General features: G+C 40.7%; 1 protein-coding gene across 1 annotated transcript in view; it reads right to left on the reverse strand.

Annotated features, from left to right (window-relative positions):
* Positions 1-250: 250 nt before the first annotated feature.
* Positions 251-27,368, reverse strand: part of DENND1B (DENN domain containing 1B) — a 240,237-nt gene continuing 213,119 nt past the window's right edge. The window contains exons 20-22 of the mRNA XM_074961176.1: positions 13,886-13,974; positions 10,572-10,788; positions 251-8,240 (exon numbers count right to left, since the gene is read on the reverse strand). Of these exons, the coding sequence (XP_074817277.1) occupies positions 7,683-8,240; positions 10,572-10,788; positions 13,886-13,974 (864 nt within the window). The 3' untranslated portion in view covers positions 251-7,682. The remainder of the gene's footprint in view (positions 8,241-10,571; positions 10,789-13,885; positions 13,975-27,368) is intronic.

The following is a 27,368-nucleotide window of genomic DNA, read 5'->3' on the forward strand; positions in this document are numbered from 1 at the left end:
CACTTTGAAGATACATTATATAAATGCTAATTATTAATAATAAACACTTGATTAGCGTCTCCAAAATGGAGAAGCTGAAATGATCATCCAGCGGGTTGTCAAAAGCTCATAGCATAACAACATCACCATGTTGCTGTAAACTACACTTCTGCTGGAAAAAGATGATCTCGCATCCTTTTGCATGAAATATGTAAATCAGATCACTACATCAAACAAAAACCTGCACACCACAATGGCTTTGATTTTGGTAAATTTTATTTTATAACACAATGTGGGGCACTTCATGGTAATGTGGAGTTCACAGAAAACTTTGCACTGACACTATAACTTGGAAAAAACACAATTTATAGTACATACACAGTGTGCTCCTGGTAGTAGTCTAAGGTCTGGTCTGTAATTCTGGAGATGACTTCATACTGTAGGCTAAAGTGTGCAACAGCACAGAGTAAAGTCCTAAATTTGGTGGCAGTTTTAATAAAAGCCAGTGACTGATCCTATTTATAAACGTTAGAACACAGTGTTAATTTATTTAAAAACCTCTGTGATTATTGAAAGGATCAATAAAAGCATTACATCGCAAAACATCCTATACTTCATGTCTTTCCTGTAGGTAATTAAAGATGTCCCTACTGGCCCATAAGAGCTTTATAAAAACTTTTCCCAAAGATGGCTAAAAAAAGCTCTGAAAAAAAATTCTGGAATAATGCCAGGATAGGTTATTACTCTCTGTTCAATGCTGATGCTCTTTCCTTCTCTCTTTCAGACACAGATTAAAAAAAACAGTTATTTCCTTGACCAAATGAAACATTTTTACTTATCTTCTGAACAAAATGGTGAATTAACACAATATATGCTTGTTTGTGTGTTGCATCCAAAACTAACTATTCCACAGTGCTTTATCGCTCCATTCAAGTAAATTAAACCAGTTCTTGACAGAAGCTTGAAGGTTACAACAAAATGTACATCAATACATAATTTAATTTACAAAAAATTAAAAGGTACTTGCAACAACTGATTTAAGCAATGATTTATCACAATTAGGGCTGCCACAAACTAGATTCTGGATATACATACAGTCACCACCATAAATTATTATCTAGAATTGATTGTATTAATAAGAGACGCTTAACTTGTTAAAAAAATCAAGAGATAAACTAAGCATCAGAAGTTCTAAATGTATAAACAGAAATTACTCCCACTATGTTCTTCTAACATACTGTGAGTAGAATATAGGGATTATTACTTTTGAGTATTTGTATATTAATCATTGCTGAAACCATGTTTATTACTATAGTACAATAACATGACAACCACAATCATTTTCAGTCACATTTGGAGATGCACATTTGCCTGGTGACAACGTACTGTTTATGTTTTTATCATACAACCATATTAAATGCTACATGTAATTTTATACAGTTCCAAAAAATATGATCTCAAGGATCGGCTTGAAAAGCAGATGTGCATATTTGTTGGAACTAAATTACTTTAAAAAGAGAAAAGGAAAAATATTGCACAAAATCCAGTAATTTTTTGAAAGTCAATACGTGTTCCTCCACATCCAAGTAGCTCCCTTATTTTAACAGAAACATAATTGCATTTTACACAATCAGAATCAAATGTCAATTTACTTGAATTCCACTTCTGTTGTTCCAGGGCTAATACTGTTACTGGACTCTAAATATGAATCCTGTTAAAACTGACCTAAGTAATGTACAAACTAGCTTCCGTTGAGCCCATGTAGTAAAGCCTGGGATATAGTTCATACTTTGAACTTTTCATCCCAACTACAGCTGGGCAAAATTTTTCAACCTAAACTTGTTTTGGTGAAAAATGCAGATTCAGTGACATCAAAACATTTAATGAATTTGCGTAACTTCACCAAATTGTTTTGGTTGAACCCCCTAGCCCCCTAAAATCTCACAGGCCCACGATTAGAGCACTCACCTGACAGGTGCAGATCCCTGTTCCAACCCCTTCTCCCACCTCCCAGGGGAGTACCCTAACCACTGTGCGAAAAGTTACGAGAGAGGTCTTCCTCCGCCTCCTCTGGCTGTTCTGTAAAAACTCATCTATGGGGGCCTGATTCAGTGGGCAGTCTTTGAGCATGCCTACTGGATTGGGCCCCTCAGGCAAGTTCAACGCCAAAAGCTTGTTTTCTCCTGGTTTGTACATCATTCTGGGGCTTACGCAGGAAATAGGTGTCTGGTTGCCCACAGGGAAGAAGCACTGTGTGTGCTCAGAGGCAGAAACATGGACTCCTAGGGAACTTTTATTACAAAAACTTAAGTCGCCGAGTGAGTTTAGGTGCCTACAGGGTTTCAGTAGGAATATTGGGGATTGCAGTGATCCCAAAACTGGAGATTTAGGCACCTAACTCCTTTTGGGCAGTCAGCCCATGGTGCCCCATGTGACAATAAACATCTGCTAAGACAGAAACCCCCATGTAAACCCCTTGGAACAGACACTATCCTTTTACTAGTATTGACAGGGAAGATGGATGGCAAAGCTTCCATAGATCAGCAGTTTAACTGGCTTAAAATTTCTTTGCCTAGAAATATATAATTAATAATAACATGGGGTTAGGAAAAACTCATTCTACAGCCTGAAAGACACACAAACCCAAATTTTAAAATCTTTAAAAAATTTAACAGTTAGGTAGGATTTCAACAGTGCTCAGCATTGGTCTAAGTCTGCTCCCATTGAAGTCAATGTTAAAATGCCCGTGGACTTCCCTGAAAGCAAAGTCAGGCTAATGCTGAGACTTTGTGAAAATCCCACCTTTAGCCAATCAGCAATATCACTCTCAGAAATGCTACGTGACTGAAGGTTTCAGTCATGACAGTTATTTCACAGCTTCTCAAACTACACTCTTCCTTCAAAACAAGGCTATTTTGGAAGTGATGCTACCCCAAAACATGGCACTGTGACTGACACACTGTTCTCAATCATCTCCTGTACAGATCTCGCTCCACATGCATACAGGGAGGGCAGTGACTGGCTCTGCATCCATGGTTCTGTCCATCCCTGGACTTCTGTAAAGGATTTTCACAGTATTGGGGATTTACACATGGAGAGATGGGAAGGCGATAATGGGGGCCACAGATCATCCTTCCCCCTGTGGGGGATTTGATGAAAAGGCTTCATTGGAGTCATGCTGCAAAACAGCTAGAATGAGACAAGGCCCAGGACTCCAGAATACCCACTGAGATCCACAGGTTCTGGGGGCTCAACCCTCTGCTCCTGGGTTGAGGGGCCCAGCTGTATCACCCCAATGGAACAATACAGGGAAAAGTCAGAGAGGGGAATCCTGGAGAGCATCTCTCCCTTCTGATGCTCTCACTTTGTTTTTTTCTAAGCAGAATGGGGATATGGCTCACATCATGGAGGCACGGTGCATAATCTATTAGAGATGAACTGGAAGACCTGAAATTTAAGTCCCAGTGTAACTGACTAGGTCAGGACTTTGTCCCTAAGTATGGATAAGAGAGTGCAAAGTTAAATAAAAAAATCTCATATTTCCCTCACCGGGGAAAAATAGGAAGCTCAGAAAGATACTGATTCAGCTACAAAACAGGTGCCTCTACTGGAGTCCTGAGGAGCTTTTTCACTGAACTGAGTTCAGCTCTCACCAGTAGATGGAGATTAATGCTGATGCTTTAGAAGGCATTGGGAGAATTCACACAGATGAGAATAGCTGAAAACTTGTAAAATCCTTGACTTGGACACTTTTTCTTACCATGGGACTGACTGTGATAATCAAAATACTGTAGACGTGGCCTACAGACAGACTGATACTGCACTAAGAACAGAGTACAACTGCGTTGGCTGGAGATATCAGAGTTGCTACTCTATTTGATAAATTTGGCACGGTTAACTGGTTTTTTGTTGTTAATATGGAAGATGCTTGGTAATTTTGTATGTTTAAATAAGGCACCAATATTAGCCTTTGAAAAAGATCTTTGATATCAAGTGGTAAAGAATCTAAAAATGTGGCTAAATTTAAATTAATCAAACATAAACAACGAGGCTATATTTTAAGGTATTTAGGGTTCGAAAAGAAGGAAGACACAATAGTCAAAATACTGTAAACATTCTACGAATCACATCAGCAATATGCGAAGGATTTGACATTAGTGTGGCAATCCTAACACATTCATGGCTATTGCAATAAAAAATAATTCAAAAAGCTGAATTTTACCAGCCATCTTTTAACTTTCTACTTCAGCAATTTCACTTATCAGAGACATGAATATTACTTATAAAGCAATAACCCATCAAGACATCAATGTTGTACAATTCCCAAATCATTTTTTTCAGTGCTATACTCCTAATAATCATTAAAGGGACATTAGCAACCTGGTATGGCTTCCAAATTCTCCTCCACTGAAGTGCCTAAGGGAGTCAGGTGCCCAACTCGTATCAAAAGTCAGTGAAAGCTGGTCCATTAGATGTTTTTGAAAACCTCATTCTTAAATCTCATGCTGCATTCCTGAAAGATGCTTTTATAGATTTAAAAGTAAACATCACTAGAATTTCTGATAAGCTTATTTTTTTCTCCTTATCAGAAACTGATAAGTCTATAAGATATAAAAGCATTTAATATAACATCTTACAAATGTGCATAGCGCTTATTATCCTAGTAGATTCCTAATGTCTTTTCACATTATCTCATTCTGATTCCTCGTAGTTCTACCCAAGAATTCACTTCACCTACTATGATAGGGTGTGCACACCACACCAGCCCTGATTGGGTTAATGAGGGCCTGAGAAGCTAATTAGGTCACTTGACATCACCTGAGAAAAGGAGGGCCAGGGTTAACTGAGAGGGAAGCCCCGCTTGGGGGAGGGCTGGGCCAGCACTAAAAAACCAAGAGGCTGAAAGTAGCAGGCAGTGTAAGGAGTCTCGAAAGAGGCTAGGAGGGGTGAAGTAGCCACGGGGAGTAGAGTAGGCTCCAGTGGTAAACAGAGAACCAGGAAAGAGAAGATACAGAAGCTTGGTAGGAAGGAGACTGGGGAAACAGTGACAGGGAATGGGAATGAGGACCTGGATTGCTGGTTATAAGGTCCCTGAGCTGGAACGTGGTAAAACAGGTGGGTCTGGGTTCCCCTGCCAGCCACTGGTATATGGAATTAAGGTTAGCAAAATGCAGTTACACAAATAAGAATGCAACTGAGCATTTCATGTTTCTAGTGTTATCAGAGTAACAATCAAACAAGAAGTGCTATGAGATTGGTAGGACTTTTCTTTTTCCTGTCTTATCCTAAACGCACCTAACAGCACAGCATAACCTAGTTGGGTACTGATTCAGGACCAACAAAGCAGCATGCCACTTCCTGACTCCCTGAACCACCTCCTGCAACATCTTGTGTTTTCCTTGGAGCTCCCCCATCTAAACACTGTTCAGACCTGACACTTCCTATTTCTTGATATCTGATAACGCAGCTAAAATGTTTAATAGTTTATGGGTTAATAATAATTTTGGTCCTCAGTAACTCAAACACAGTTTTGCCAAGTGCCCCTTTTTGGGATAATACAAATAAAGACGCCACCTGACTCTCAGATACTATGGTGATATGTACTACAGAAAACCCTAAGGCAGATCAGGATGCAAATCTTACAATCATCCTCAGCACCAATAAGCTGCTGAGGTCCTCTTCAGAAATATATACTGAACACACCTATAAAAACTTTCCAAAGTCATTATATTATGAATTGTGAGTCCACAACCTGACCTTTTCCCTTGCACGTAAAACGGGGCACTTTGGTGAAGGGGCCTCATACCATTACCCAGTAATGTGGCCAATCCTCACCAGTGGTGTGGCTGAAATCTGCCTCCACCCTCCTTTTCTCCTATTCAGAGTCTGTAGTTTGGGATACAAGACCTTCTTTTACAATGCCAGGGATATTGCCAACAAAGTTATGTGAAATGACAAGATAGTATTAGACCCTAGATCTCATGGGCAGAGCATCAAACAGCCACCCCTCCCCCCACAACCTCCCCAAAGGGATCACACACCAATTCCCTTGAGCCACCTGACATAACCAATTGCCTGATGCTCGTGGTGATAAAATGGGAAAAGAAAAGCCAAATCGCTTTAGTCAAAAGGAAACTTCCTTTGTAAACCCACACATGGCAACTGGTGTTAACCTGTGCAGTGATCCACTACCAAAGTGCTGCAGCCCAACCTGCCCCAACCCCTGACTTCAACTTGCTCTCCCTGGTCTGTGCTGAGGATACCACTAAGCCGTCTTTGCCATAGAAGAAGATTCCTGCTGTTGGTGAGGAAGAGTGGGAGAGCATTCCTCGCAATGACAAATCCTGTTACTCCTTGTTTTGTGTTACACATGCCAATACACAGTATTCAAAGTTGCCATTTTTGGCCTAGTGTGGTTCACCCCAGAATGTACTCATTCTGATCTACAGAGGGCAGGGGACGAAGAGGGGTGGACAAGGAGAATGAATAGATTCTACTCTACTCAGGGAGGAATCTACTTTTTGAATTTTAAATACAGAAATATCCTCTAGGAATGCTATGTGCTCGAAAGGAGATAAATGTTTATGCCTAAATATAGTACATGCAGCATCCATTTAATTCCCTTCCTTGTAATTGCAAAAAGATTCTCTTGTATACATGAGAGTGGGGTATTTGCGTTCTTAATTGCTGAACCAATTACTTTAGATGTCTAGTGTTATAAGTAATCTTCATTCACTGCTCTTTAAAATACTGCACAGCTCAACAAAACAAAACTCCTAAGAAGCAAAGCGATAATTTAATGTTTCTTTTAAAGGTGGCTTGTAAAAATCGAATGGTCATGTTCAGCAGTGGCACAAATTAATGTTAGTACAGAATTATTAAATCGTAGAAATTTTAAAAACAGCAATAAAATCTATCAATTTCACTTACACTTTCCTTTCTGAAAATTCCTAGATGAAAACATCTACATTGGGACACTGGATAATATGTCTTTAAAGTGCCTTAATCGTAAACAGAAGTTAAGTAACTTCACATTATCATTCAGCACTTCATAAGAGAAAAGTATGTACCACCTTTTCAAGGTCTAGAAGACATGGCCACAGTTTCTGTTTATAACAAGCTCCCTATTATTCACAAGAGATCCTTTAGTTTAGAAAAGGTCTTTTTCCCCTTTGCTCAAGCAGATACCTGCCATGGAAAATCATTATTACTCTTCTGAACGTTTGCAAGTCACCTTCTAAGATATTTAAACCTTTCCCCCAAATGATTAAGGCAATTAACTCATTACAAACATCGATATTTGTAAGTTTCAGACAAATCTAAACTGTTTTGTTCATTTCATGCCCAACAGGATTAATACAGTACCTTCAGTATCTGGATATATGCAAAGGTGATACACTTCCTGCTGCACAAAGGAACATTAGTAAGCACCATGCACCAGTTGTATATTCCACATACATACAAACTAGTACCTGATTTAAGAGTGCATTAGTATATTTAGTTCCATCTTGTAGACTTAAACACAGCCAACAAATTAACCGAGAAACATATAAGCAGATGTCTAAATCCATGTACTAATCAAAACACAAGGATTTTAAAATGTAAAAGTAATTATTCCTTTGGGATCTTTTGGTTATCATGTATTACGTGGACTCCTGAGTAGTCTCTCTTTAACCTCCCATGGAAGTAGTTTCAAAGTTCCTTTATGCTTTATTTCCACTGCTATTACTGGAGTAATTATCCTCTGAAACGTTTAAACTGTGGTGAAAAGCAGAGGTCACTTTACATAATGATACAACTTCATGAAGAAGCCCACTTTCTTCTGGGGTTTCCTTTCCTTCATCCCCGTCTTTTTGCCAAGGAATTAGAATGGATGGATGTTGACAAAGGTTCACAGGGAGCTGATCCTCTGAGGTATTGCTTAGTGTTTCATTCGGTTTTATCTTCCTATGGAAGGAGTCTTCTACTTGGGAAAATTCCAGAGAAGCAAGTTGTGCAACTGATCGTGTTGGAGAAGCTGACTTTACAAAATCTTTAGGGAAATCCACGTGGTCAGCACTAAGGGTTTTGTCACTGTTTTCTTCCTGCAGTACAGAGACAGATTCCATATGGTCACTAAAATCAACTTGCTTCCTTGGCGATGGAGGGAGCTGTTTCCCATGGAGAACACTATCATCCTGACCAAGATTCCACTCCACTGGGTCATTAGTACCACTACAGAGCAGAGCGAGGTTGCTCTCACTAGGTGCACTAGACTTGTTCTGAAACAAAGAACGTGTGTTGTTACAGTTACTCTTACAAGAAGAACCCTTCCTCTCGCATCACTGAAATAAAAATCCTGTTTTCATGAAAGGATATACATCCCCTGAATTTCCCTAGATACAGAATGGCATAGCTGGGAAACTGCAATGCAAGCTTTTTGACACTGCCTCATCCCGACATTTAAAGATCACCTCTAGCAATGACAAAGGAGTTCAGTCTCCATTGCCCATTCAACCTTGACCACAAAGGTATAGCCTGTGTCAGTTGCAATTGTGGTTTTGCATTATGAGATAAGAAATTGAGATTCAGACCCATGGCCACTGTTGGCAGTGTTGGTCCCAGGATATTAGAGAGACAAGTGGGTGAGATAATATCTTTTATTAGACCAATTTTTGTTGGTGAAAGAGACAAGCTTTCAAGCTCCATGGAACTCTTCTCCAGGTTTGGGAAAGGTATTCCCAAGGTCACAGCTAAATGCAAGGTGGAACAGGTTGTTTAGCATAAGTAGTTAAAACACACTGTAATACCTTTCAAGGTGAAGTGGACAGTTAACTCCTCTCCAGTCAAAGGACAAAAAAGGGGGGTTAGTGGGTTACAGATTGTTGTAATAAGCCATAAATCCAGTGTTTTTATAAGACCATGATTTTTAGTGTCTAGCACAGCTATGACTTTAGATCCTGGGCTCATCTTTTGAAAGTGCTGTGCAGGTTTCCTTTGAGAATGAGGACTGACAGGTCAGATATAGAGTGATGACTTTGTGAAAAGTGTTTGCCCCTAGATGATAGGGTGTTTTTGTCTTTTATCACTTTTCTGTGTGAGTGCATTCGAGAGCGTAGTGACTGTCTGGTTTCACCTCATAATTGTTATTGAGCCATTTAGTGCATTGGATGAGGTACACCACATGTTGTGATAGGCATGTGTAGTACCCACAAATCTTGAAAGGTGTGTTGTGGGGGATATTGCTCATTTTAGCAGCAGAGATATGTCTACTGGTTTTGCATGATGCTCTGGCAGGTCTGGTGCTGCTTTGAATTGGTATGTCTGATCTCTGGAGAGCTTGCATCTGATGACGATGTTGGGGGGTTGTTTGAAGGCCAGAAGAGGAGGTTTGGGAAATTCTTCTTACAGGATGTGGTCCCCATGGAGTAGGGGTTTTAATTGTTTAATGATACCTCATGTGGGTTTCAGTGTAAAGTGGTAGGTGACAACTAGAGGTGTGTGGTCAGAGGTCCCCTGCCCTGTACTGAAGCAGATTTTCCCAGGGTATATATACTTCCACCTTGTATTTAGCTGCGACAGTCTGAGTACATTTCTCGGATCTGAAGAAGAGCTCTGTGTAAGCTCAAAAGCTTGTCTCTTTCACCAGCAGAAGCTGATCCAATAAAAGATATCACCTCACCCACCTTGTCTCACCCATAATTACTGGGATTTCTATTCTTCGTTTCAGTAATCAGTTCCACACACAGTTATTATTAATCTTTTAGTTCACAAACAAAATGGATATTTTATTAATGCAATCCTTGTATGGTGCTTATAACATCAATGTTGATCTGGATTAGCATCAGAGTTAATTGTTCCAGCAAAGGATCGCTAATATGGGAGTGCTTTTGACAACAGCAAATCTTAAGCACCAAACACAGAAGTTGAAACTTACAGATACAAAAGTCTTTTGACAGTGGTCACCAACACCAGGGAGCTGATCTAATGAAGACTTCAAAGATTCAAGCAGAAGCTCTGATCCTGCAAAAGAATCTGTGCCCTGGGTCCAATGGGACCGTGAATTAGAAGCCTTGAGCGGGCAGACCCATTTGTAGGGTGGAGCCTTAGACTGCTACACTGAAAATGAAATCATTTGTAAAGCAATGACTCCTTGGATCCCATGACTTAAACAAGTTGGGAAACTTCCCCAGAGTGATATACTTACCCCTACTTTCAATTGGGGAGTCCAAATTAATATCAACAGCCTCTAGAACGATAACTGAGACCAATTCCTGCCCAGGGGATAGAGGGAGAGAACATAAGACCCCCGTGCAGCAGCAGGGTAGGATTCCCAACAAGCCCTAGATGTGGTTACCGCATCTAATGGCACACCACTGATAAACTGGAAAGGAATATACCCAAATCCTCAGCTGAGGAGCATTCATACTGTGGCTAGCAGCATGAGTTTGTTAGAAAAACATGCTTTTGGTTTTTGGAGCAGCAGCAAGGCACAGTTGTGACGTATGAACCATTCTTCCATATACTGGGCCATACATGCAGTTTCCACCAGCGAGTGCCAGCTTCTATTCTAAATTAATGAGGTTGTTTTACACATGAAAAAGATGACTAACCATAGCCTTATAATCAATATCATCCGTTGATCTAAAGAAATCCAGGCTCTTTGCTCCTGAGAGCTTTCCTTGATCTGAACTGTGTGTGCTCAGCGTGTCCAAAATCTCTCCCAGCAAGTCCATTTCTCCTGTGTGATAAGACATTACTCCTGTTTCACCAGAATCGTCACTATCATAAAAATAAGCGGAAGCTTCCTCGCTGTCTTCAGACGATAACCTAAAAACAATAAACTTTCCATCAGCTAAAAACGTTAAATACTTTATGATGTCAGAATGGCCACTTCTGTAAGTAAATAAGGATAGCTTATTCAGAGGCCATTTGAATTTGAAAGTGGACTTAACCTGGCGTTTGTTCCAACAATTTAACCTGCAAATAAGAACATGCAGACAGATGTAGGTGCAATCAGGGAGTAGGTATCTACATGCCCCAGTAACATACAGAAACAAAAAAGGAGGCCAGGTCTTGTAAAGCCAGCATTAAGTAGTGATGGATTTATTTTATGCATAGCATTATGAAAATAAAGTTCACAGAGTACAAACAGCCTTTTCGAATATGGTCTACATATTAACAGTATTTGACTGGAAAATGATAACACAGACACCATTAATAAATACGGAGAAAAATCATGTTGCTACTGGTAGCATGTAGATATTTTTTCTATTCATCAAAGTAAAGGAGATCAGCACCAACTGTAACTTCAGTCTCAATGCTTATTACCATTCTGGTTAAAAAGTACAGCAGGATGCAATAACTGTAGCCAAGCGGCTGGAAGGGGAGAATGAAAGTCAGCGACTCCCAGCAGCACAAATATAGGTCCCACATCTACTTTCCTCTTAATTTAGGTCCCACATTTACCCCAGTCCTAGCCCTCCCACCCTCTCCACCTCCCACCCTCATCACCACCACCATTTCTACACTCGTACTCATTCCCCTTCTTCCCCACTCCTTTGTTTCTCCCTTTCTCTTACCAACTCTGGAATGCTTACTCCATCTCTAAAAAGATCACAACTTCTTCATAGCTGGCTACCTCCAGCCCCTGACTCTCACAGGGATCTGGATCCTTTCCTCTCACTCTGTCTTTGCAGCTCTCTTCTCTTATGGAGGCCTCTCCTCCTCACAAACTCCCTGCTTTGGATCGTGGTAGGGGTGTTGAGATTCTCCTCTCCTGTTCCTGACACTTCCAAGCCCTTCACACTCCTCCTTCCCTTCTGGACAGCACTGCATGCAACCCTTCGGCAACTCCCTTTGTTGCTCTCATCTATCATCCACCCAACTCCTCCTCATCAGCCTTCCTCTCTGATTTTGTCTCCTGACTCTCTCTCTATTCTCCTCACAATCTCCCAGATTTATCCTCGGTGACTTCAACTTTGATGTTGATGTCCCACCTGACCCCTTAGGCACAAGTTTCAGTGCCCTCACATCAAACATATGCTGCCTGATTTCACTTCCATGACCCTTCATGATGTATCCCCATCCTATTTATCATCTTTCATTCACTATTGAGATGTTGACTCATGTCTCCGGTTAGCCCATGATGCCAGCCTTCATTGCCCACTCATCATTTTTCCAAACAAATACCGTTATGCTTTCTCCCGTGCTGTTCCTCCTGCTCGGAAAAAGCCCTTATAAACATAGAAATGCAGGGAGGCAAGGGACCTTGAAGGGAGATCACCCCTGACAGGTGTTTGTCTAACCTGTTCTTAAAAGCTTCCAGTAATGGGATTCCATAACCTCCCTTGGAAGCCTGTTCCAGTGCTTAACCGTCCTTATGATTAGAAAGTTTTTCCTCATATATAACCTACATTTCTGTTGCTGCAGATTAAGCCAATTACTTCTTGTCCTACTTCAATGGACATGGAGAACAATCAATCACCATCCTCTTTATAACAGTGCTTAGCATATTTGGAGACATTTATCAGGTCCCCCCTCAGTCTTCTTTTTTCAAGACTAAACATACCCAGTTTTTTTAACCTTTTCTAATAGATCAGGTTTTCTAAACTTTTATCATTTTTGTAGCTCTCTTCTGGACTCTGTCCAATTTGCCTTGCTTAAAATGTGGTGCCCAGAATTGGACACAGTACTTCAGCTCCTGGGGCCTCACCAGTGGAAACTAGAGAAGAACAACTACCTCCCAGGTCTTACATACAACACTTCTGTTAATACACCCCAGAATATTATTAGCCTTTTTTGCAACAGAATCACATTGCTGACTCATTCAATTCATGATCCACTATAATTCCCAGATCCTTTTCAGCAGTACTATAGCCTAGCCAATTATTCTCATTTTGTAGTTGTGCACTTGATTTTTCCTTCCTATGTGTAGTACTTTGCAGTTGTCTTTATTGAATTTCATCTTATTGAGTTCAGCTCAATTCTCCAATTTATCCAAGTTCTTTTGAATTCTAATTCTGTCCTCCAAAGTGCTTGCAAACCCTCCAGCTTGGTGTCAACCGCAAATGTTATAAGAATACTCTCCACTCCATTATCCGTCATTTATGAAAATATTGAATAGTACTGGATCCACGACAGACTCCTGCTGGACCCCGCCAGATATATCCCATCAGTTTGACAGTGAACCACTGATAACTACACGTTGAATAAAGTCTTTCAATCCATTGTGACCTCCCCTTATAGTAATTTCATGAAGACCACACTTCCCTAGTCTGCTTATGAGAGTGTTCATTCCCCAGATGCCTTACATTTGTGTATAAAGATCCACAAAACTACCTCATTATTCTTCTTCAAAACCCTCCTAAAAGCTCTCCATTGCTGTGATGCCTTAAAAAGACTTGACAATGGTTAGGCTGGTTGTGCACTGAGATCACTGACTTTCATGCTGACCAATATTGTCTCCTTGTTTCCTGGCACTACCTCATCTACTTGTTTGTATCAGTCTGTTGTCTCATCTTGCATGTATATATAAGCTCTTTGGGAGAGGGACCATCCTTTGTTGAGTGTACGGCGCCAAGCACAAAGGGGTCCTAGTCCATGACTAGGGCTCATTGGTGCTATAATAATACAAATAAATAAAATAAATAATAATAATAATATGCTGCCCTGGTTCCTCTGCTACTAAAAGTAGGATTTCATTTCCATATTAGACACTAGAACATGTAGCAATTTTTAGGTCAGGAGTCACACTGGCAAAATATTCACTCACATGAACTCAACCGGTTTAAAAATCCATTTGTGGGACAGACTGACATACATATATTCTCTCTCTCTCTCTCTCTCTCTCTCACACACACACACACACACACACACACACACACACACACACACACACACACACACACACACAGAGGTTGCTTACTTGCTTGTTCTGTCCATTTCATCATCGTCGTCATCATCCAGGGCAGAATCATGATTGCTGACATTGGCGAGGTGTTGGTTGAAACGCGTCTGGAGAGGAAAAATCAACATTGTGATCTTTCTTTATTTTCTTGCCTTCTGATCACTGTTCGTTTGGGGTCAGACAACACTCTATTCATTTATTTCAATGAGAGTAGAGGCTCTGAGCCCCTAAAAGAATTGAGCCCTTGATGGGCAGCATTATGTATTGATAAGAGAGGTCCTTTAGGGATTCTCACAGGAGGACCAAAAGAACTCAAACATCACCGATAAAAGAGCAAACAACACAGTACATTTTTCTTTATGGACATAGATAGCCGAATAATTCATGTAAACCCTTAACACCAGTTGAAGACTGACCATTGAAGATGAAGAAACTGCACTGGAGAGCATGGGCTATTTTTTCTTGCAAGCATCTTAGACAAAGAACTGTGGTTCAAAGTCTCCAGACATGTACTTGTGTGAAGTTCTCAAGTTTAAGTGGCCAACTGTGTATGAGAATAAGTCATTTCTGGGAATAGTGACTATTAAATGAAGCATGAGGCTCTTTATGTATCTTCTTTACCATGTAGAATGCAGTATTTTGTTGAAGTGTTTTACTCTACTTGAACAAATGTCTCAATTACCTTAATAAAAACTATGGCACAGAAATTTTGGTGGTTTGTCAGTGGAAAGGGCAGAAACCTGCCTCAAAATTCTATGCAGCTTTAATACTTATGTGACAATTAACCTATGCAGAAGAGCCACAGAAAAGATCCTCACATATCGGAAAACTAACCATTGTGAAATGTGTGCAAAGCCAAAGTACCTAGGTTAGCTAACTAAAAAAACCCAAAACCAAAACAAACCAACTATACACTACTATAGAGAAGTGCTACTGCCAGAAATCCATACATCATTATGGTAGATGGTTCAGTGAATGTCTAAGGGCTAGTCTACACTATGAGTTTATGTCAGATTTAGCAGCGTTAAATGGAATTAACCCTGCACCCGTCCACATAACAAAGCCATTTTTTTCGACATAAAGGGCTCTTAAAACCGATTTCTGTACTCCTCCACAACGAGGGAATTAGCGCTGAAATCTACATCGCCGTTTCGAATTAGGGTTTGTGTGGATGCAATTTGAAGGTATTGACCTCCGGGAGCTATCCCACAGTGCACCATTGTGACCACTCTGGACAGCGCTCTGAACTCGGATGCACTGGCCAGGTGTACAGGAAAAGCCCCAGGAACTTTTGAATCTCATTTCCTGTTTGGACAGGCGAGCTCATCAGCACAGGTGACCATGCAGTCCCAGAATCGAAAAAGAACTCCAGCATGGACCGAATGGGAGGTACTGGATCTGATCGCTGTATGGGGAGAGGAATCCGTGCTATCAGAACTACGTTCCAAAAGACAAAATGCCAAAACATTTCAAAAAATCTCTGAGGCCAGGAGGGACAAAGGCTACAGCAGGGACACAACACAGTGCAGCGTGAAACTTAAGGAGCTCAGACAAGCGTACCAGAAAACCAAAGAATCAAACGGACGCTCCGGGACAGAGCCCCAGACATGCTGCTTCTATGCTGAGCTGCATGCAATTCTAGGGGGGGCCTCCACTACTACCCCACCCCTGTCCATGGACTCCGATGATGGTGTACTCTCCCCCATGCCCGAGAATTTTGCGGACGGGGAAGATGAGGAGGAGGAGGATGAGCTTGAGGACAGCACACAGCACACCATTCTCCCCGACAGCCAGGATCTTTTTATCACCCTGACTGAAATACCCTCCCAACCCAACGAAGCCAGGGAAGGGACCTCTGGTGAGTGTACCTTTTTAAAGATAATACATGTTATAAAAGCAAGTGTTTTTTAATGATTAAGTAGCCCTGAGGACTTGGGATGCATTCTTGGCCAGTACAGCTACTGGAAAAGTCTGTTAATGTGTCTGGGGAGGGAGTGGAAATCCTCCAGGGACATCTCCATGAAGCTCTCTTGGAGGTACTCTAAAAGCCTTTGCAGAAGGTTTCTGGGGAGAGCAGCCTTATTCCATCCTCCATGGTAGGACACTTTATCACACATTGCTAGTAGCAAGTAATTTGGTATCATTGCGTGACAAAGGCTGGCAGCGTACGGTCCCGGTGTTTGCTGGCATTCAAGCAACATCCGTTCTTTATCTCTCTGTGTTATCCTCAGGAGAGTGATATCGTTCATGGTACCCTGGTTGAAATAGGGGAATTTAATTAAGGGGACATTCAGAGGTGGCCGTTCCTACTGGTCTGTTTGCCTGTGGCTGAAAAGAAATCCTCCCCGCAGTTAGCCACGCCATTGGTGCTGAGCTGTTCGCGTTTGGCTAGCAGGGATCTTCCCTGACACCAGCCACGCGATGGGGGGAGGGGTAAAGCGATCATCCCAGAGAATTGGATGGGCGGGGGGGTTAGTTTGGTTTCTGCTGCTGCACGTTAACATGAAAACTGCAGCACTAAATGGCCAACTCAATGGGCTTTGCTTGGTATTGGAGAGGAGGGCGCTGCTGTTATGAAGGTTGCAGAAGCCAAAAGACTATGGCTTACCATGGCCACCTGCAAGCTGAATTCTGTTGCCTGGCACTGCGAGTGTGATCTCTAACACCAAAGCCGCAGGCACTCAATATAAGATGCAAAATGTGACCTTGTACCGAAATCACATGTGCTATGTAATGTGAATAGTGTTGTTCACCATGAAAGAGTATAGCCATTGTTCTGTAAAATGTATCTTTCAAAATACTTCACTCCCTTTTTTCCCTCCAGCAGCTGCAGATGTTTCAAGCCTCCCTCCTCTGTCCCAAAGGCTATCTCAGATAAGGCGGCGAAAAAACAGCACGTGCAATGAAATGTTCTCTGAGCTCATGCAATCGTCCGGCACTGACAGAGCTCAGCAGAATGTGTGGAGGGACACAGTAGCAGAGTACAGGAAAGTGGCCGATGAACGTAAGGAGAGGTGGCGGCAGGAAGATCAGAGGAGGCATGAGGCAACGCTGGGGCTACTGCGGGATCAAACGGACATGCTCTGGCGTCTGGTGGAGGTTCATGAACGGCAGCAGGATCAGAGACTGCTGCTGCAGCCCCTGTTTAACTGCCCTCCCTCCTCCCCAAGTTCCATAGCCTCCTCACCCAGATGCCCAAGAATGGGGGGGTGGGGTCTGGGGGGGAAGGCTCCGGGCACCCAACCACTCCACCCCAGTGGACAGCCCAAGCAACAGAAGGCTGGCATTCAAGAAGTTTTGAAGTGGCCTTTTCCTTCCCTCCTACCCTCCTCCACACCCCACCAGGGCTACCTTGTGAGTTATCTCCATATTTTTATAATCAATTAATAAAGAATACATGTTTTTTAAATGATAGTGACTATTTCCTTTGCAAGCAAGCTGTGATCGAAGGGGGGAGGGCGGGTGGCTTACAGGGAATTTAGAAGCAACCAAGGGGGCGGGTTTTCATCAAGGAGAAACAAACAGAAGTGTCACACAGTACCCTGGCCAGTCATGAAACTGGTTTTCAAAGCTTCTCTGATGCGCAGCGCTTCCTGCTATGGTCTTCTAACCGCCCTGGTGTCTGGCTGCGCGTATTCAACGGCCAGGCGATTTGCCTCAACCTCCCACCCCGACATAAACATCTCCCCCTTACTCTCACAGAGATTGTGCAGCACAGAGAAAGCAGCAATAACAATGGGAATATTGGTTTTGCTGAGGTCTGAGTGAGCCAGTAAACTGTGCCAGCAACCCTTTAAACGTCCAAATGCACACTCTACCACCATTCTGCACTTGCTCAGCCTATAGTTGAACAGCTCCTTACTACTGTCCAGGGTGCCTGTGTATGGCTTCATGAGCCAGGGCATTAAGGGGTAGGCTGGGTCCCCAAGGATAACTATAGGCATTTCAACATCCCCAACAGTTATTTTCTGGTAAATAGTAAATCCCTTCCTGCAGCCGTTTAAACAGACCAGAGTTCCTGAAGACGCAAGCATCATGAACCCTTCCCGGCTTGTTTCCCGGGCTCTGTGCTTGTTTCCCGGGCCCAGAATTGGCGTTCCATGGCATGAGCCTGCCCCAGTAACACCATGATCTCCAAATTGCTGGGGACCGTGGTTTTAGAGAAATCTGTGTTCATGTCCTCATCACCGCGCTGCTGTCGCCTCCTCGCCTGGTTTTTCAGGTGCTGGTTCTGCATAAACCAGCACTTCCCTTGGCCTGCGCCGCTTCGCGCAGCCCCCATTGGCCTGGAGCGGTGAACCACGGCCACTGGGAGCTGCGATCAGCTGAACCTGCGGACGTGGCAGGAAAACAAACCAGCCTGGCTTTCCCTGGTGGGCCGCATGCCAAAGGTTGCCCATCCCTGTTCTAGCCTATTATCTCGTCTCCCAAAAGTGGCCAGTGCCAGATGTTTCAAAGGGAATGAACAGAACAAGTCAATCATCAAGAGATCCATTCCCTGTTGTTCAGTCCCAGCCTCTGGCAGTCAAAGGGACCTAACCTCCATGAACTCACCAAATTTTTTTTTTAACCTAGTTATAGACTTGGCCTTCACAGCATCCCCTGGCAATGTGCTCTACAGACTGACTGTGTGTTGTGTGAAGTACTTCCTTTTGTTTGTTTTAAGCCTGCTGCCTATTAACTTCATCGGGTGACTCCTGGTTTTTGTGTTATGTGAAGTGTAAATAACACTTCCCTATTCACTTTTCCCACACCATTCATGATTTTATACACCTCTATTATATCCCACCCCCGTCGTCTCTTTTCCAAGCTGAACAGTCTCAGTGTTCCATACCTCTAATAATTTTTATTGCCCTCTCTGTACCTTCTTCTATTTCTAATATACCTTTTCTGAGGAGGTATTACTTATTACTGAGTTTTCTATTTTATGGGTGAAATCAGGCAAAGAACCCAGACTAAACTTTACAAAGGAACCAATATTTGAGCGTGGAACAGAGTTCTGTACAGTCAATATCTAATGAAATAGTGGACAGCTGACTTGTCAGTGACTAATGCTACTGAAAGTATCTTTTGAAACATATCCTCTTTATGGTTAGCAGCAGTGACACTCAGTTGTCTAAGCATTTATCTGTGTTGGGGCCATTAAAATACTTTGATTCCATAGGGAATGAATTAATTCTCAATGGAGCTTCCCACTGATGTGTCGATTCCGGATAAATTTCTCATTTAATACAAATAAAGGCCCCAGTCCTGCAAGTGGCTCTGCAGAGCCCAGTCCTGTAGACACATCAGATTTAGTTGTTGCAACCATAAATCATCCCAGTGATGAAATAAGAAGTCTTCAAGAGAAGAAGGGCTATTTCAAAATGAAGAATTCATTCCATTTTTAAAAAATTTAGATGCTCTAGCTCTCCGAAAATACAAATTAAAAAGAACAAATGCAACAGGCTTTTTATATGGAAGCATTAATTCTATCAACAGAATAAACTGCCATGGGATTACACTGACTGGCTCCTAGAAACAAACAGTAAAAATAGTTGCAAACAGTGAATGCATCAGGTTAAAAAAAAAAAAAAAAAGGTGTCTCTTTGGGAAATAGGAACTGAACAAACTGATTACAACTGGTAAATGCCACAGGGCTTAACAATTACCCTTGCCTGGGCTCTTTTGAGAGGTCTTCTGAAAGTATTACAGTTTGCCATTACTCTGCACATTAGTGGATAACAGCAGCAATAGAATAGTACATGAGTATGACACAACATATGCCGATGAAGTAAATAAAAATAAGAGAGACATTTCTGCCTTTCCCCTTGACTTTCACTCTCTCTTTGGAGATGGATTTTTGAATTTTTATGGGTGTGGTATTATAGGAGGAAAATTTTTTTTTACATCCAATTGGTGAATGCTAACACAAATACAATGAGATGTACATAAAAATATTTAAAATCCTGATTAAAAATTTTAAAAGAAAGAAATATACTATAGGCACATTGCCAGGACTAAACAAGCACATTCACAATCATTTAAGGCACCATGAAATAGCCACTGAGACAAAATGCAACATATGTTTTTGAATAGATGACTTTCCTCTCAGAGTTGCAATAAAAATGACGAGGAGGGAGGAGTATGTCCAGGCTGCTTTGCAAAAAAGAAAAAAACCCTCTTAATAAATTCTAAATGGAGAGCCATAAATCTTTTTCAAAGCTCCACTAGATGAAGTGACATAGTATGTGCACCTGCAAAAGCTGTCAAAGACATTTAAGAAAACCTTCCATTACTGATGAACCCTGCTGTTTGGAGTTATTTAAGCTTTTAATTTCTGTCTTTTCTGCATTTTGAAGTGTGCACACTTTTTATACCATTTCATAAAAAAAGGGACAGACCTTTGTTTCCTTCCTGATCAGAGTTCTAATAAACAGACCTCTTAAATTCATTACCAGAAAAAACAAGATCGTAACCCTCCTTTCTTGCTGCACCAAAACTTTATAAAGACTTAATAAACTGCTGTCATAATTTGCTTTATAAAGTAAGTAAAACTTCCCACAATTACTAAACTCATATGGCTTCTTCCAGTTGGTACTGTTTATATAATAAATTTAATAATAAAATATTCATTATATATATATATGCACACACACACACACGGTTCATGAATTCTACATTTTTCTTAACTTACTTATAAGAGTAAAGTGAAGGTTTCTCTGATAGATATCCCCACCTCTTCTGGCTCACACAGATTATTAGCTATGTTATCTTTTCCTTCCTCTCTGTGAAATATAGTGTAAGTTCCACAAAGAAACAATTTAAGAAATGATCAGTTGGTGGACTCCATAAGCCACTTCACTGAACCACCCGTCAAGCTTAACTGGCCTGTACAGGAGCTATGGGGAAGGTCCAATTGTAGCCAGCGTGGGGATGAGTTCAGAGGCCCATCTCCAACTCCCAGATGGAATCATGGTGCCAGCTGATGCCACTATAGCTTGGGCCATTCACCCATCCTGGAGCCTCTATGGAGCACTGGAATTGGTGGGCTGGTGACATATCTGTGATGCTGTTGCTTCTTCCCTACTGTCAAGACATGTTTCCTTTCATCAATAATGTATGTTATTTTAATAAAATTATGACTGTTTAGCCATAATTTTCACAACTCTGTCTTTTCTGGTTTCTGCTTCTTTGGAAAACCTCCATCTTTACAAGGTTTGCTGTCTAGAGGACTGTGGTGGATGCTGGCAACTGTGAATAAAGCGAAGATTATAGCAGCAACTATAAATATGGACAGAACCAAATAAAATGAGGAAAGTTACAAAAGGAAAAAGGTTCTCTTACATATGGCAGTGGTTTCATAAACTTGCTATGATGGCCCAAAAATCTCAAAAATGTAGGAGAAATACATAAATGCTAAAGGATTTAAAAGTTAAATTATTACGTTTTTGATTGGGCATGAAAGCCAATCTTTGAAATGTCAGCTTTTTAATTTAATACTGCAACTTTCAGGATCATAACTTTCAGGTAATGAGCCCTTATTAATCAATACAAAACACAGGAAGTTTGATAAGGCTACTGCCATTAATTGTCCTCAACGTGAGAAACAAATAAACCTTTGAAAAATGGCAGCTCATATATAGTTTCACATTGACTAACTATTCAATATATCAACATTTAAAGTTTTCAACTGTGTTTAAAATAAAATATGTGAAGTAAATTTCCTGCTGGTTTATGGTATGAAAGTTACTCATTTAATATGAGAAAGCTAGCTAAGCAAAACTCAGTCATCAGAAATTCTATTTCTCTGAGTCCTCTCCTTCTCCCATCCTATCCAATAGCAAGAATTACAGACAGAAGCAAGGAGGCAAAAAAATCAGTTAGTTCAGGGTACTATGTAAGCACTAAGCTACCCACTCCTTTCCAGTTAGAGACTTCCAGGCTATAGTAAAGGACAATGAGATCATAGGGAAAATACTTTTAGTTACACTTCTCAACGGCAGACTAGAATGATGCAGGAAATGGGAGGAAAAGAGAGGACTATGACAAATAGGATTACAGTTGAGTAAATTTTCCCTCGTTCAGTGTTCCTCTTCCCCATATACCAAGCAACCACAATTACAGGCAAATGATATCATAAGAAGTGAGCCACAGGAGTTATGCTTACTTGACAATAGTGCTCAGAGCACCTAATAGCTAATACATTTCAGTAGGCAAGGACTGATCCAACTGGAAATGGCAGATGCAGATGGGAGGAGATGAACAAATGGCCACTTCACAAATTTCAGTATCGTGTACTTCTGCTCTGAGAGTCTGGAACAGTCCAGGCTTCGTACAAAATGGCATTTGGCTGTTTCCTCTGGACATAAATTAATAGGATATAGTCTTTAATCAGCCAAAACATTGTAGTTTTGGTACCTTTTGCCACTTGTTATAACCATCACAAACAGGAAACTTCTAAAACTATGAGTGCAAGATAGAAAATGACTTCAAAGCTGTGGGAAAAGACACTTTCTCTGCAGCAGCAAATACAGATAAGGGCACAACCTAAGTAAACCAATAGGCTCGTTAATATACAACTCTGAATTAATCCCCAGAACAAACTCAGTGGGAAAGTCAGTGAACTGTCTGGTTTTGAAAGACGCAAACCACCGAAGGAGAAATAATCAGTGAGTTTAATTCCCCCCCCTCTCTGTGGGATATCTTGACAGCAACTGAAATGCTACCTTAAGAGAACCGTACTTATAATTTCAGGGATATGTCTCTCAAAGTTTGAATGTGGTTCCATGAACCACGGGAAATTTGAAAACTACTTGCTGGTATTTAGGTTTCTGTGAAGAAAGGGAATAAAGAAGCTTTGGGGCATAACGATGAGAATCAATTTCTCTACTTTTAATGGGACTATGAATAGTTCAGAAGGCTGAAGAATGGACCTGGAGAGAATCAATTTAAAGCAGATGTTTAGGTCTTACAGACCTTTCTTGAACTCAGACAGAATTAAAACAATACTACTCTGGGAGCTGTAGCCCAGATATTAACAAACCTTCTGAAAAACATGAGGACACAGGTTCCTTTCCCAGGGATGATTACTGTTATAGTTAATAGCGGCTCATGCTAAACTAGTTCTCTGTGATGATGTCCTTCCCTTAAAGGTAAACTACTCACCAAGTAGAGCAAGGAATTAAATAGAGTGAAGGATGTGTGTGCGCCAGGGAATGCGGGCGACAGGAGAGTGAAACTGGTATGTGTGTAGGGAAACACGGGGAGGAAGACGAAATTTGGGGATGCAGAGGTCAGGAGATTGGGGAACCTGGGATATACAATCTGGCTGTTTTGTGCTACTCTGATGATACAAAACAGCTGTAAACCCAGTTTACATGGCCAGAACACTCGGGTTGCTTTGCACTGCTGCTAAGTAGGGTGAAGCAGCCAGAACATATCAGTTAATCTGATCCTAAAATGTTAAAGTAAAGAAAAATGAATTTCAAGTTGATACACCGTATCTTCAAATCATTAGAAATATCACATGATAACATTCTCTTTGGGATTTCTGTTAATAGTTCATATACAAAATTATTGCTAAAGGGGAAATTACCAAACCAAAATCTATGTGAAAATAGAGCTAAGGTTAAGGGTACATATGAGCAATTTGGAGTAAAAGAGATTACAGGGATGTTGTAATGATTCCCAGAAAAGCATTATACATTCAGAGCCCCAGAGCCAAAGGGACCCTGTTGCCTCTGCTGGCTAGAATGTGGGAGGAGAAAGATAGCCTATCAGCTTCAAGCTCCCTCCATGAGGAGAAGAAGGGCATCAACCTCAGGGGTGGGAATAACTCTTCCAGAAGGGTCATTGCCATGAGAAGCTGGGCAACACCCTGATTTCATCCAGTATACATAAGCCCAAATTGGGAAGCATGGAGGCTCTGAAAACAAAGAGGGCTGATATGCTGGTAGTTTTGGCATTAATATTACCAATCCCAAACATACAAAAGTCATGATTTTTGGAGCCCAATGTTTGCAATTGGCTTAAAAACCATTAAGGTTGTTCCCCCCTCCCATAATAAATGCTGAGTTCTTTTTATTTCCCTTCTGATTTTTGAAGCCTGCAGAGGGTTCATGTTTTCAAGCTTTTCTATACAACCATGAGGACTATAAACTTTTTTAAAAATGAAAACTGAGATTTTCACATCAATCACAGGATTCCAGCAGCTGGAGCTTTAGGAACAGATCCAAATAAGACTCACAATAAAACCAGGAGAGTTGACAACATTGCATCAGCTGCAACTCTGTCACACAGACCTACAGGCTCTGTTAGAGCCTATCCAGGTGAGGAACTCTCAGGCTGACTGTGCAATCTAAGAAGCAAATCTGTGTTGCGGGGCAATGGAGTTGAGCCTTAGGGGTGATTCCAACATCATCTCAGTTCAGAGTCCATGACCAGAAGATTTAATCATGAGGAGGAAATCTTCCTGCTAGTTCCATGTACATTTATCCCTTCCAGCAGCCAACTCTACTACCTGTAAGGTCTCTTCAGGAAAGGATTTTTCCTGTTGCTCTTCTTCTCCCGGCTTTTTCCATCAGCCATACTCATTGTCCTATAACTGAATCACTTCTTTTTTTCATTGCTTCCCTCTAACGTACAGGAGGTTAGAGAATAGACAGAATGAGAGCTGAAGCTGGAGCCTTGAGGCTGCTCTCTCCGTGCTTCAAGGTCAGGAGTCAAAATTAAGTTGGAAAGGAAGCAGATGGATTGGTGTCTTGAACTGACGGAACTTTTGACTCCTTCCTTCTGCTAGGTGGAGCCATAACACTATCTGTAACTGCTATTCTTAGGTAGGATGGGAGAAGAGAGCTGCATGGCAAATAAAAGTAAGATATAAATATCAATGTAATTTATCTTGATTAGTAGTCTACCCCTAGTTACTTCAGTTAATTATCAAATATTAAAGAGCTTCTTCTGATTCTCTACAGCATACTCAGCACAACAGTGTTTCTCTTTTAGACCCTTAAAAGAATCCTTTGTTTGTGCAACACTAAGGTTGTTTTTGTGACAGACTCACAGCTGAACTGCCTTTTCATTCATTAGTTCCAGAACTAAAATAGATTGCATATGTCAAGAATCCACCTGCCAAGCTTTCACTTTCTAGGTTTCTCATTTGGATAAAGCTGATGCAGTATGTGTTGGTGCCTTTGCCATGAAAAGGCCAAATACTCATCTAAATGCCACAAAGGCCAGCAAGAGCTTCTGGACCAGCTTCCAGGCACTCCTTTTTTTTGTTTGGAAACTTGATGACTGACAGAGATGGCTCTCAAGTATGGTTTTCCACTGGGGAGGCAAAACCAAAGAAGGGCAGATGTCTTCTATGGAATAAAATGAAACATAAGACTACAAGTCAATAATGAGTAAAGGAGAAACTTGCACCAGTAATGCAGCTAGTACCATAAGAGTTCTTTCTGTTTTGGTAAGACCTTAACAGGAAGAAAAAATGAATGGGCTGAGAATAGAAGAGAAACAATCAGAGATAAAAATAAAAAAAACTTTATGATATCTGCATTGTCTCTTTTTTGTTTTAAATACATCAATTTGCTAAATAAATCACTGAAATGAGGTAGTCCCCCTTCACTATTTTTCATAATTAATTCAATAGTATGGTTATGCCAGAAATATTTTAAGTAAAATAAGGAAACAAATAGATTGTTACTGTTCAGAGAGTACATCTACAAAAAATAAAGATTGTTCTGTTTGAAGGACATGGATATGACAAATGTCTATAAGTCTGGATACGCTTTTAGATAAGAATTTTATTGAGATAATGGTTACTGTTTTGTTTCTAAAAGATCTTTTGATGTAAAGAGCAAGCATTCACCATATGAGATTGGCTACATATATGCTTGTAGTATATGGGAAGATATCAGGACCACCAGAGGGCAGTCTCGTAATCTATAATTTGAATTTTTTGCTGTCTAGGTTTTTCATTTTTAATTAAAAGAAAAGCTGAACAATTTGCAGAGTGAAGAGATTTACTTGACATACAAAGACAAAAAACCTTCCCCATAAATTAAAAAAACTACAATTGCCCGCAATATTTTCAAATTATGCCCTCTTTTGTTCAAAATACATAATTTACTAATTGACCAAACTTTATTGCAGAACAAATATTTTATAGGAAAATTTTCCCTAAAGATGAAGCACACTCTTAAATTATGAATTCAAAACTGCTAATTGTTACTGTATATGACATCTGTCAATTGTAATATTTTATCTACATTAATTTAATTATTCAATGAGGATTAAAGCTACCCAAGCTCCATGGAGGATTTTCAGTAGATATGAGGCATGTGGACAGAAGCTGCTATTCTGTTTCCCAAATGTGATCCCAAACATTTCAGCTGAATCCAAATAAAATAGAAAGCATGGAACCACAACTTTTATATTTTTTAAATTATGAAGATGTTTGATTCGTATTTGATAGTGGGACTCTTTTGCAGTATTTATATTCAGCAGCACTCCAATGGCCCAATTTTGCTCTAGTCTCCTCTTCTCCCATTTCCTTTCTATTCCCACCATGACCCACCATAATCACCTTTTGCCAGTTTTGGAGGGTAGTCAGGCACTGGAGGCTCTTTGCAGCTAATATTTATGTCATTTTTTTGCTAGCCATTGGAGATGGTATTAATGTATGGGGCATTCGGTATTCTCCTGAAGATGCCAAATACTGCCTCCTCCAGCAAGACTTGCTATAGCTGTTGAGGACGAGCCAAAGTACACATTCTTTCACTTGAATTGTGTGTTTTCTATTCATTATATTGTACTACGTATCTGAAATTCACCTCTATGTTCTGCTTTAAAAAGAAAAGAGGAAAATACTTTTATTTGGTCAATTCACTTACGTTTGGGGAAAGCAAGATAAAAGGTTTAATCTCAACTGGTTTTAGTTACACTTGTTACATAAAGAAGTTTCAATTATAAATGAGATTTTTAAAACATTATATTTAAAATACTGCACAGTTGTGACAAGTAGTTCACCTGGTTGCTTCGATATATGTGTAGTAAAGTAGCAGGGACACATTGGGATTCCCAGTAAATCCACACTTACAGTCCAAATTCCCTATTTTTTATTATGGCTACAAGTTACTGCATGCCTATAAGTCTTACATCTATTTCCTTTGAGACAAGGGTGCATTGGTAGCTTATTAATTATCAAGTGAGCTCATAGCCATTACACAGTACTCTGCAAACCTGCTAGCATGTTTTATAAGCCACTGAATACATAAGGACTATTTAAACCCAGCAATGTTCCCTTTTAAATAAGCCACCAATCACCTGGGATAATGGTTACATATGGTAAAACTACATAGATCATATTCATGAAAACAAACAGATCTTCCTGGTATTCCTCCTTTTTTCTTATTGAAACTCCTTTTTTTTTTTTGGGGGGGGGGGGGGGGTTGTATTTTAAGCAATATGGTAGAAAAATACTTCTGTCTGTGTACACTCCTCCCAACCCCGAAATCTG

The sequence above is a fragment of the Natator depressus genome, chromosome 8 (assembly GCF_965152275.1).
Source record: "Natator depressus isolate rNatDep1 chromosome 8, rNatDep2.hap1, whole genome shotgun sequence".
In the NCBI taxonomy this organism is placed as follows: Eukaryota; Metazoa; Chordata; order Testudines; family Cheloniidae; genus Natator; species Natator depressus.